The 12,027-nt window shown below is 47.7% G+C and overlaps 2 protein-coding genes across 3 annotated transcripts in view; both read right to left on the reverse strand.

Annotated features, from left to right (window-relative positions):
* FAM32A (family with sequence similarity 32 member A) overlaps positions 1-12,027 on the reverse strand; it is a 126,607-nt gene that overhangs the window by 90,949 nt on the left and 23,631 nt on the right. The window lies entirely within an intron of this gene.
* AP1M1 (adaptor related protein complex 1 subunit mu 1) overlaps positions 1-12,027 on the reverse strand; it is a 30,962-nt gene that overhangs the window by 14,042 nt on the left and 4,893 nt on the right. For both annotated transcript variants that reach the window (XM_036876133.2, XM_036876132.2), the window contains exons 2-5: positions 11,140-11,296; positions 9,581-9,648; positions 7,807-7,937; positions 6,947-7,094 (exon numbers count right to left, since the gene is read on the reverse strand). In XM_036876133.2, the coding sequence (XP_036732028.1) occupies positions 6,947-7,094; positions 7,807-7,937; positions 9,581-9,648; positions 11,140-11,296 (504 nt within the window). The remainder of the gene's footprint in view (positions 1-6,946; positions 7,095-7,806; positions 7,938-9,580; positions 9,649-11,139; positions 11,297-12,027) is intronic.

The following is a 12,027-nucleotide window of genomic DNA, read 5'->3' on the forward strand; positions in this document are numbered from 1 at the left end:
AAGATATTTCATGCAACTAATAGGGAGAAAAAAGCAGGAGTTGCAGTACATGAATCAGACAAAATAGACGTCAAAACAAAGAAAGTCACAAGAAACAAAGAAGGACATTATATAATGATAAAGGGGCCAGTCCAACAAGAAGATATAACCATTATAAATATTGTGCACCCAACATAGGAGCACCTACATATGAGAAACAAATACTAACAGAATTAAAGGTGTAAATAGAATGCAATGTGTTCATTTTAGGAGACTTCAACACACCACTCACTCCAAAGGACAGATCAACCAGACAGAAAATAAGTAAGGACACAGAGGTACTGAACCACACATTAGAACAGATGGACCTAATAGACATCTATAGAACTCTACACCCAAAAGAAGCAGGATACACATTCTTCTCAAGTGCACACGGAACATTTTCCAGAACAGATCATATACTAGGCCACAAAAAGAGCCTCTGTAAATTCAGAAGGGTTGAAATTGTGCCAACCAGCTTCTCAGACCACCAAGGTATGAAACTAGAAATAACTTATGCAAAGAAAACAAAAAAAGCCCACAAACACATGGAGGCTTAACAACATGCTCCTAAATAATCAATGGATCAAAGACCAAATAAAAACAGAGATCAAGCAATTTATGGAGACAAGTGAAAACAACAACTCAGCACCCCCAAAAATCTGTGGGACATAGTAAAGGCAGTTTTGAGAGAAAAGTATACTGCAATACAGGCCTACCTCAAGAAAGAACAACAATCCCATATGAACAGTCTAAACTCACAATTATCACTAGAAAAAAAACAAATGAGGCCCAAAGTCAGGAGAAGGAGGGACATAATAAAGAGCAGAGCAGAAATAAATAAAATTGAGAAGAATAAATCAATAGAAAGAATCAATGAAAGCAAGAGCTGGTTCTTCAAGAAAATAAACAAAATAGATAAAGCCCTAGCCAGACTCATCAAGAAAAAAAGAGAGTCTACATACATAAACAATCAGAAATGAGAAAGGAAAAATCACTACTGACACCACAGAAATATGAAGAATTATTAGAGAATACTGTGAAAAATTATATGCTAACAAACTGGAAAACCTAGATGAAATGGACAACTTTCTTGAAAAATACAACCTTCCAAGGCTAACCCAGAAAGAACATAAAATCTGAACAGACCAATTACTAGCAACAAAATTGAACTGGTAATCAAAAAACTACCTAAGAACAAAACTCCTGGACCAGATGGCTTCACCGCTGAATTTTATCAAACATTTAGTGAAGACCTAATACTCATCCTCCTGAAACTTTTCCAAAAAGTAGAAGAGGAAGGAATACTTCCAAACTCATTCTACGAGGCCAGCATCACACTAATACCAAAACCAGGCAAAGACACCACAAAAAAAGAAAATTACAGACCAATATCCCTGATGAACATAGATGCAAAAATACTCAACAAAATATTAGCAAACCAAATTCAAAAATATATCAAAAAGATCATCCATCATGATCAAGTAGGATTTATGCCAGGGATGCAAGGATGGTACAGTATTAGAAAATCCATCAACATCATCCACCACATCAACAAAAAGAAGAACAAAAACCACATGATCATCTCCATAAATGCTGAAAAAGCATTTGACAAAATTCAACATCCATTCTTGACAAAAACTCTCAACAAAATGGGTAGAGAGGGCAAGTACCTCAACATAATTAAAGGTCATATATGACAAACCCACAGCCAACATTATACTTAACAGCGAGAAGTTGAAAGCTTTTCCTCTAAGGTCAGGAACAAGACAGGGATGCCCACTCTCCCCACTGTTATTCAACATAGTACTGGACGTCCTAGCCACGGTAATCAGACAAAACAAAGAAATAAAAGGCATCCGGATTGGTAAAGAAGAAGTTAAACTGTCTCTGTTTGCAGATGACATGATACTGTACATTAAAAAAAACCCTAAAGAATTCACTCCAAAATCTAATATCTGAATTCAGCAAAGCTGCAGGATACAAAATTAATACACAGAAATCTGTGGCATTCCTGTACACTAACAATGAACTAGCAGAGAGAGAAATCAGGAAAACAATTCCATTCACAATTGCATCAAAAAGAATAAAATACCTAGGAATAAAACTAACCAAGGAAGTGAAAGACCTATAACCTGAAAACTACAAGATACTCTTAAGAGAAATTAAAGAGGACACTAACAAATGGAAACTCATCCCATGTTCTTGGCTAGGAAGAATTAATACTGTCAAAATGGCCATCCTGCCTAAAACAATCTATAGATTCAATGCAATTCCTATCAAAACAGTAACAGCATTCTTCAATGAACTAGAGAAAATTGTTCTAAAATTCATATAGAACCACAAAAGACCTTGAATAGCCAAAGCAATTCTAAGAAGGAAGAATAAAGCTGGGGGGATTATGCTCCCCAACTTCAAGCTCTACTACAAAGCCACAGTAATCAAGACAATTTGGTACTGGCACAAGAACAGACCTTTGGATTAATGGAACAGAGAGAGCCCTTATATAAATTCAACCATATATGGTCAATTAATATATGATAAAGGAGTCATGGACATACAATGGGGAAATGACAGCCTCTTCAACAGCTGGTGTTGGCAAAACTGGACAGCTACATGCAAGAGAATGAAACTGGATTATTGTTTAACCCCATACACAAAAGTAAACTCGAAATGGATCAAAGACCTGAATGTAAGTCATGAAACCATAAAACACAGAAGACAACATAGGCAAAAATCTCCTGAATATAAGCATGAGCAACTTCTTCCTGAACGCATCTCCTCAAGCAAGGGAAACAAAAGCAAAAATGAACTCATGGGACTACATCAAACTAAAAAGTTTCTGTATGGCAAAGGACACCATCAACAGAATAAAAAGACATCCTACAGTATGGGAGAATATATTTGTAAATGACATATCCGACAAGGGGTTAACATCCAATATAATAAAGAACTTACATGCTTCAACACCCAAAAAGCAAATAACCCAAATAACAAATGGGCAGAGGACATGAAGAGACAGTTCTCCAAAGAAGAAATTCAGGTGGCCAACAGACACATGAAAAGATGCTCCACATCCCTAATCATCAGGGAAATGCAAATTAAAACCACAGTGAGGTATCACCTCACACCAGTAAGGATGGCCAGCATCAAAGAGACTAAAAATAACAAATGCTGGCAAGGATGCAGAGAAAGGGGAACCCTCCTACACTGCTGGTGGGAATGTAAGCTAGTTCAACCATTGTGGAAAGCAATATGGAGGTTCCTCATAAAACTAAAAACAGAAATACCATTTGACCTGGGAATCCCACTCCTTGGAATTTACCCAAAGAATACAACTTCTCAGATTCAAAAAGACATATGCACCCCTATGTTTATCGCAGCACTCTTTACAATAGCCAAGATATGGAAGCAACCAAAGTGTCCATCAGTAGATGAATGGATAAAGATACGGTACATATACACAATGGAATACTATTCAGCCATAAGAAAGAAACGAATCCTACCATTTGCAACAACATGGATGGAGCTGGAGGACATTATGCTCAGTGAAATGAGCCAGGTGGAGAAAGAGAAGTACCAAATGATTTCCCTCATTTGTGGAGTATAACAACGAAGGAAAACTGAAGGCACAAAATACTAGCAGACTCAGCGACTCCAAGAAGGAACCAGTGGTTACCAAAGGTGAGAGGTGTGGGAGGGTGGGTGGGGTAGGAGGGAGAAGGGGATTGAGGGGTATTATGTTTAGTACACACGGTGTGGGGGATCACGGGGAGAATGAGTATCACAGAGAAGGGACATAGTGGATTTCTGGCAACTTGCTGCACTAATGGACAGTGACTGCATTAGGGTATGGATGGGGACTTGATAATATGGGTAAATGTAGTAACCACATTGTTTTTTCATGTGAAACCTTCATAAGAGTGTATATCAATCATACCTTAATAAAAAAAAAGGTCACATTTAAACAAAATGGAAATCATGGGGAAAGATATACCAGAGATAAAAGCAAAAATCAATGAAGTTGAAAACAGAAAAGAGAGAAAATGAAATGAAAAGCTGATTCCTTGTAAAGGTCAATAAAACTGATGAACCTCTCATAGGTTGACAAAGAAAAAAAGACGCATAAATTACTAATATCAGAAATGAACGAGACAATATCAGTATAAATCCTGCAGACATTAAAAAGATAGTAAGGTAATACTATAAACAGTTTCATGCATAGAAACTCAATGACTTAGATGAAATGAATTACCTTCTTAAAAACAAACTACCAAAACTCATCCAAGACGTAATAAGAAACCTGAATAAACCAGTTAAAAAAATTGAAATTTGTATTAAAAATATTCTGAAAAAGAGATCTTCAGGCTCAGATAGGTTCATTGGTGAATTTACTAAATACAATTTGAAATATACAATCACTTTAAAAATGAAATATTTAGGTATAAATCTAACAAAACACATACATGGTAAAAACTATAAAACACTGATGAAAGAAATCAAAGATGACCTAAATATACAGAGACATGCTGCATTCATGGATTGTGAAAATTAACAAAGTTGACAGTCCAATCAAAATCCTAGAATTTTTCCGTAGCTACAGACAAGCCACTTCTAAAACTCTCTATATAAAGGAACTGAATAGATAAAACAGTTTTGAAAAAGAAGAATGCTGAATCAAATTATCTGATTTTTCAGACTTACTATAAAATTACCATTACCAAGACTGTGGTACTGGCGAAGAATAGACAGACAGGTCAATGGAACAGAATAAGTCTAGAAACAGATTCGCACAAATATGGCCAATTGATTTTTTACAAAAACACAAGTGCAGTTCAATGAAGAAAGGACAGCGTTTTCAAAAAATGATGTCAGAACAACTGTAAAACATTGTTCTATATGCAAAAAAAAGATACACATCTCAGACCTTATACACAATGTAACTCAAAATTGATCACAGATCTAAATGGAAAACCATGAAACTTTCAGAAGAAAAATTTGAGAAAATCTGTATGACCTTGGGTTTGGCAATGAGTTCTCAGACATGGCACCAAAAGCACAATCAATTTTTTAAAAACTGATAGTTTGGACGTTCTCAGAATTAAAAACTTTTCCTCTACAAAAGACACTGCCAAGAAAATGAAAAGACATGTAACAGACTAAGACGACATATTTGTAAATTACATATCTGATAAAAGACTTATATCCAGAATACATAAAGAACTTCCAGAACTCAACAATCAGAAAACAAATAACCCCATTTAAAAATGCTCAAAAGACATGAAGAGACACTTTTCCAAAGGGGATAAATGGATGACAAAGAAGCACATGAAAAGATGTTCAACATCATCAGCCATTAGGGATATGAAAATCAAATTAAAGCCATGAGATACCACGACATACAGGATGGTAAAAATAAAAACACTTATCAAGGACGGGGAACAACCAGAACACTCATCCACTGATGATGAAAATGCAAACATGGTACAACCGCTTTGGAAAAACAGTTGGGCAGTTCTTGAAAGGTCAAACACACACTTACCATAGGACCCAGCAATCCCACTCCTGGGTACCTGCCCTAGAGAAATGAAAACTTCTGTCCACATGTAAACCTATAGCAAGTCTATTCACAATTGCAAACACTGGAAACAATCCAAATATCCTTCAATGGCTGAATGGCTAAAACAATCTGTGGTTCAGAATATAACCTAAATATAAATATAAGAAGAAACAAACTTTTGATAAACAAAGCAGCTTGGATGAATCTCTAAGGCATCATGCTGAGTGGGAGGAGGCCGACTCCGAAGGCCAAGGCCGAGTGCCGCAGGGCTGCATCCACAGGACAGGCTCGGGCAGCCCTACAGCGGAGCCCCCTCACCCCTGGGGAGTGTGTTCTAAGACCCCAGTGGATGCCTGAAACCATGGAGAGTACTGAACCTTATATATACTGTTTTTTTCCTGTACATACATACCTATGATGAAGTTTAATTTGTAAATCAAGCACAGTAAGAGATTAAGAGCAATAACTAATAATGAAATAGAACAATTATCACACTATGCTGTAGTACGTTATATGAATGCGAGCTCTATGAAAATATCTTACTGCTCTGTATACACCCTTCTTCTTGTGATGTGAGATGATAAAATGCCCACCGGATACGGAGTGAGGTGAATGGCCTAGTGTGGGGCTGCTATTGACCTGCTGACAAGTCAGGAGGATGCTCATCTGCTTCTGGGTAACGCGCAGTTGACCATGGTAACTGAAACCCCAGAAGAGAGACTGCAGATGGGGGGCCTACTGTCCAGTGGCGGAAACCGTATTGGTGGCCGCCAGGGGCTAGGGACTGGCAGGAGGGGGCGCCGACAGAGCGGCAGCAGGAGGGAGGTCTTCAAGGCGAAGGAGCTGTTCTGTGTCCTGATTACAGCAATGGGGACACAAATCTGTACGTGGCTACACTTCTTAGAAAAAAAGATCAATTTTCCCTCATGATTTAAAAAAAAAAACATACACACATGAAACAATAAAACCGCCACCACCACCGAGCTGCAGGAGAGCGACGTCTTAGGCTCTGTTTTACATGACAACGTATGTTCCCTCAATCTCTAGAATGAGGTCCAACGGACAGTGAGTTTGTAAGCGAGGTTGTCTACGCAAACACAGACCACTTCACTTTCCAACTCAATGCACTGCTTGTAAAAAACCCAAAACAACGAGCACGTACTGATTCTAAATAAGAACAAAAGCTAATGGAGATCAAATAAGCTCGTGTTGCAGTGAGCGGCCGCAACAGAATCCTGCTGATCTGCTATCCCGCAGAAACGAAATGTGACTCAGGGTTTTCCTGGTTGTAAAAGCATAGTGGTTTTCATTTCGATTATGGATAAGACAAACATTTTAAAAACAGGAAAGAAAAAAATGGCAGCCTACCAAGAGGTTGACGGACTCGATGACGTCTAAGAACACCTCGTTCTTCCGGTACTTGATGCCCTCGGACCGCCAGGACACTGCGTTGGTGACAGTGGCGGGGGGCCTCGGGGCCCCCGTTTCCAGCTTGTGGCCCTCCTGGGTGATGTACCTGAGGGTCCAGAGAGTCAGCTGAGCACCGACACCCTGGTAACAGGCCCTCACCGCAGGCGGCTCTCGAAAGGCAGGCTCTTTCATCAGGGGCTGTTTGATACACGCGCACCTTGCGATTTCCAAACCCCCGACCAACTCCAGCTACAGCAGGGGCAGCACGTTCACTCGGGAGAGTCCCGGGCAGTGCTGGTGAGGACAAGAGGAAAGACCGGACTGCTCTTCTGCAGGGCACGCCGGGGGGCTGGCTCCTTGGGGGGCGACCCCCGGTGCCCCTGGCCCACCTAGGAAACAGCTACGTGGCTTCTCGGGGTGTGCCTTTGCTCCCACGCAAGCGGGGGGGGGGTGGGCGCCTCAGGCTGGGGTCGGGTGAACGTCAGGTGTTCACACAGGGCCTGCTCACGGAGGTGCCCGATCCACAGTCCGTGGGGGCTGTTCCATTGGAAGGGCAGGACTCCAAAGAGGGAAGTTCTTTTTCTCACACCATTTACAGCTCTAAGGCAGGTGACTCCCCAATAAAACGGCGTCTGGTGCCCGTCCGCTACAGGGGCAGCACTCCCGTCAGGCTGGGATGTCAGGTGGGTAAAGGCCTGAAGTGGCCCGGTCAGCGCCCAGGGGTGCCTGGAGATGGGGTGCGGGGCCGTTCGCCCCTCCCGCCTCCGAAGCCGGACCGACACCGCCCAGACCCGGCCCGGCCCGGCCCGCGCACGCACTCCTGCAGGATCTTGCTGTCCGTGGTCTGCGGGAAGCCGAAGTCCATGAGCTCGTCCAGCAGCTCGTAGATGATGACGAAGTTGTCGCGGATGCTCTCCTCCTCCAGCTCTTTGAAGTACTCGGAGAACACCTGCGGCGGGTTGGGGGGCGGCAGAGTGCGCGCTGAGGGCGGGCGGGCGGGGGGGTGGGTGGGGCAGAGTGCGCGCCGAGGGCGGGGGGGGGGGAGGGCAGAGTGCGCACCGAGGGCGGGGAGGGGGGCGGCAGAGTGCGCGCTGAGGGCGGGGCGGGGGGGCAGCCCCCTAGGGCTGGACTCAGGGAACCCTGGCACAGGGCAGCGGAGGCTACCCGCGGGGTGGGAACCAGGCTGGGGGCAAGGCGGGCGTCCTCCGCGGCCCCATCAGAGGTCAGAGGCCTGCTCTCCTCTCCTTCCTGACAGACGCCCCCAGGCCTGGGACCCGCTCCGAGCGCCTCTTCAGTCCTCGCTCTGTATGTCACCCTTTGCCTCTGAGTCAGCAGTGACTCAGGTAAAGGACAAGAACCACTAGGGGCAGGACAAGCGATTCTTCTGGACTTGTGCGTCCTCCCCTATCTATCTAGCCTCCTTCGCATGCAGACGCATCTCCATTTCAACAGAAAATTAAGACAAAGAAAGGATGCCAAGGGAGAAAAGCTTCATTACCGCTAACACTTAAGGAAGGTCACCAAAGCAGAAAGGAAATGCCGAGCCCCCAGGGAGGAGAACCTACCCCTTCCCCACTCTGATCTGATGCCCCCCCTGCACTCAAGGGCCACAACCGCCAGCCTCTACTCTTAAACCAGGCAGCACAGCCAGGCCTCTGGAATGAAGGCCAACTCCCCAGAAGGCACTGGGGGCCTCCCCAGGAGGACACACTCTCTCCTGCCCCACAGCCTCACCACCCAGACCTGTGCACGTGTCTGGCACAGGTGGCTCCTGAGCTAGCTGCATGAGGTGCCGCCTGAGGGACAACAGCTTTCCAGGGCCCACCCCCGCCTCCGGGTCCAATTCCCCATTTTCTTTAATCCCAAGGCCCCGGTGTCAGACAGGCCCCTCCATTTTCCTCCTCAAAGCCTGCGGCAACCTCCTCCCTGACCTCCCTGCTGCCTTCAAGTCCTTTCTCTACCCAGCAGCCAAACAGACTACCGTACCTCAAATCAGGTCTCATCAATTTCCTGCTTAAAGCCCTCCACCGCAGCTCATCGGGCTTGGAAAGAAATCTGAACTCACTGGGCCCTGTGTACCGCCTCCACCCAGCTGACGACAGCCCCACTCTGTCGCAGGCATGCTGGCCTGCCTGATGCCCCCTCACTGTACCATGTGCACTCTCCCCAGGGCCTCTGCACGTGCTGCTCCCACCGCCTCCCTACCTCGCTGTCAGCCTGGGCCTGGCCGGCTGTCAGCTCTCTCCACGGTAGGCCTTGGGCCTGTGCCTTTAGGGCCTCCAAGAGGACTCCGAGCAGACCTCAGCCCTGCCTTCCTCCCTGACTCTTGATGGGTCGCTCTCTACCCTTCCACAGCCAGCGGGGGGCATCTCCTACCTGGATCCCCATCTCCGGTTCCCATTCTTCTCACCAGGGCAGAGGGGCAACCGAGGCTGCAGAATCCCACACACAGGGCAGCTGGAGCTTCCCTCTCCCCCTTCCTGAGGTTGCAGCCCCAGAACTCCTAAGGGATGCTGCAGCCCTCAGTGGCCACACGGGGAGGCGCCCAGTAGAACCAAAGCAGTCCCGACACCCCTCTGCGGCCCGACTCACCTGCACCACCTTATAGAGGAAAGAGAACACCAGGGACACGCTCGCGTTCTTCTTGGAGGTGGCAACCACTGCGCGGTGGCCAGTCAAGGAGCGTCCAGCAGCCTAGGCCTCCACCCTGCAGACCCTGGTTTACTGTGTGTCTTGGAGGGCCTCCACCCCCCACCCTGGGCTCAGAGCCTCCCCCCAGCCACCCCCGCCAAGCCGCTCACTCGCCCTGGTGGGTTCCTGAGCTCCAGTCTGAGTTAGGCCTGGGACATGGCAGGTTCCAGCCACACGTGGTCAGGGCCCCCAGGGAGCATGCAGCTGACAGGACAGCCGAGGGCATGGGGAAGCCAACCCAACTCCTGGGGTGTGATGAGGGGACATCTTATCTGGGAGCCGCAGCCCATGGCGGTTGGGGGCCCTGCAAGCGGGGTGAACAGCCCAGAGCAGAGAGGCAGGGCAGCTCACTCCTGGAGCACAAGCAGGACCACAGCGAGCCCTTCTCCAAAGCCCATTGCCAAGGGCTCCCCAGCCAGACCCCATGGGGAGCAGCCAGGCCAATGGGGACTCTTAAGACTTTCTGCGAGTCTCAGCCTCTGAAGCAAGTTTGCTTAAAGAAGTCTCCACCTTCTCACCTGTTCTATGGGGCCTGACAGTGGATGCTCAGAGATGACATATGTAAAGGGCCTGGCCCGGACTCTCCCTTGCCTCATGGGGTCACCGTGTGCTGGCACTTTCCATCCCTCTTCCTCTATGGACCTTCAGCCACCAGGGAGGCCGGCTCCCCCACTGCAGGCCCATGCGCCAAGCCCTGGACATCCCCATTCATGCCAAGCTGTGAGCTCCAGGAAGGAGAAAGGGACAGCAGCGGCTGTACCCACCTCATTTCCTGCCTCATCCTGGCTGAGTGCAGGGGCCCACGAGCGTGGGCTTCCCCCCTCCGGCCTAGGCAACATGCCCTCCAGGCGCTTTTTAAGGAGGTGCAGGGGCCACCATCCCTCCCTCCCAGATGCCAACCCCAGCCTCCCACCACTCCGTGCCCACGTGTGCTCCTGGCAGTCCAGCTCCTCAGTGCCCAGAGACCTTCAGAAAATGCAGCTGACTCCCCTCTACCTGAACCCTCCAAGGCTTCCCCTCACACCTAAAGGGAAGGCCTGTGTACCTGAGTGTGCACCCTGCTGCCCCCACACACCAGCCAGTGCTCTAGCCGCCCCCACCAAAGCTTCTGGAATGAGCCTCACCTTCCCCTTGCAGAACCTTCACCTGGGCCCAGTGCTCTTCACACCCACCCCCTCCCTCCTCTGGCTGTGGGGCACAGGTTGGTTCTGGCCTCCCATCTGTCTCCCTGGCATCCAGCATGTCACCGCCTTAGGGAAGCCTTCCTGGATCCCCAGACCAGATGAGGTCCCACACCACACTTCCATCGTGTGTTTCCTGCCTATGTCCTCAGGCAGTAGTAGGGCCGTGCCTGACGGCTCCCGCTGGGCCCGCTGGGCCAGGGCAGGTGCTGGCAGCTCTTAGCTGCACCTACACGTGACAGTACGAGACCTCTTGGGGGCTCCCCTGCAAAGGGATACGATACAGGTTGTTATGCTTGATCCACATGAAGCGGACGCCCCCGTGGGCCAGGATGGGCGATAGCACGCCCTCCTCTTCCTTCTCCATCAGGATGGGCATGAAGTGTTCCACCTCCGACATGTCCACGTCGCCGCGGTAGTTCCGGCAGATGAGCACCTGGGCAGGGGTTGGAGAAAGGGAAGCTGTTTTCATCTGGAGTCCCACAAGCCGGTGCCTGGGGCAGGGGCAGTGAGAGGTGCCAGCCTTCCTCCCTCCAGAAATCTTGATCATGCCCCTGCCCATCAAAGGAAAAAGACTTGAGGCCATTTCGATCTCCAAGATTGGGGGAATGTATCAAGGAAGCACTTCCCAAAGTGAACTCCAAAGGTGCCAGAAGGTTTCTCTGTGGGGAAACATAGGGCAAGGGTCCAGCCTGAATCACTTCAGAGAAACCAGGTTAAAACAACATCCTGCAGGCACTTGTTGCAGACCTTCTCAGAGCCATTCCTGTGCAAAAGTGCCTGTCAGGATGCCCATTCAAGGGCCACGGCCAAGTGTTCACATCTCCTTAGAGCAACTGTGGCCTGAAAAGGAGAAGCCCTTCTCCTGGTCTCTCCCTTTCACAGCCTATGCGTTGGGATGTGCGGCACCTGGAACTCTGGTCCACTGCTGATGGGGATGTGAAATGGGACAAGCGCTTTGGTGAAGTTGGGCAGGTCCTCACCAAGAGAGGTTATGACCTAGCCATTCCTTAGGCATGAAGCCACACGTCCATGCAGACTTGTACACGGAGATTCATTCATAGCTTTATTTTAAATGGCCCCAGACCGGAGAGAATGCCAATATCCTTTAGTAGGTGGGCAAAGACCCAGGCTTGGTCCATCCATATCACATCCATCCTTAGCTGG

Source organism: Manis pentadactyla, chromosome 12, assembly GCF_030020395.1.
Source record: "Manis pentadactyla isolate mManPen7 chromosome 12, mManPen7.hap1, whole genome shotgun sequence".
Classification (NCBI taxonomy): domain Eukaryota; kingdom Metazoa; phylum Chordata; class Mammalia; order Pholidota; family Manidae; genus Manis; species Manis pentadactyla.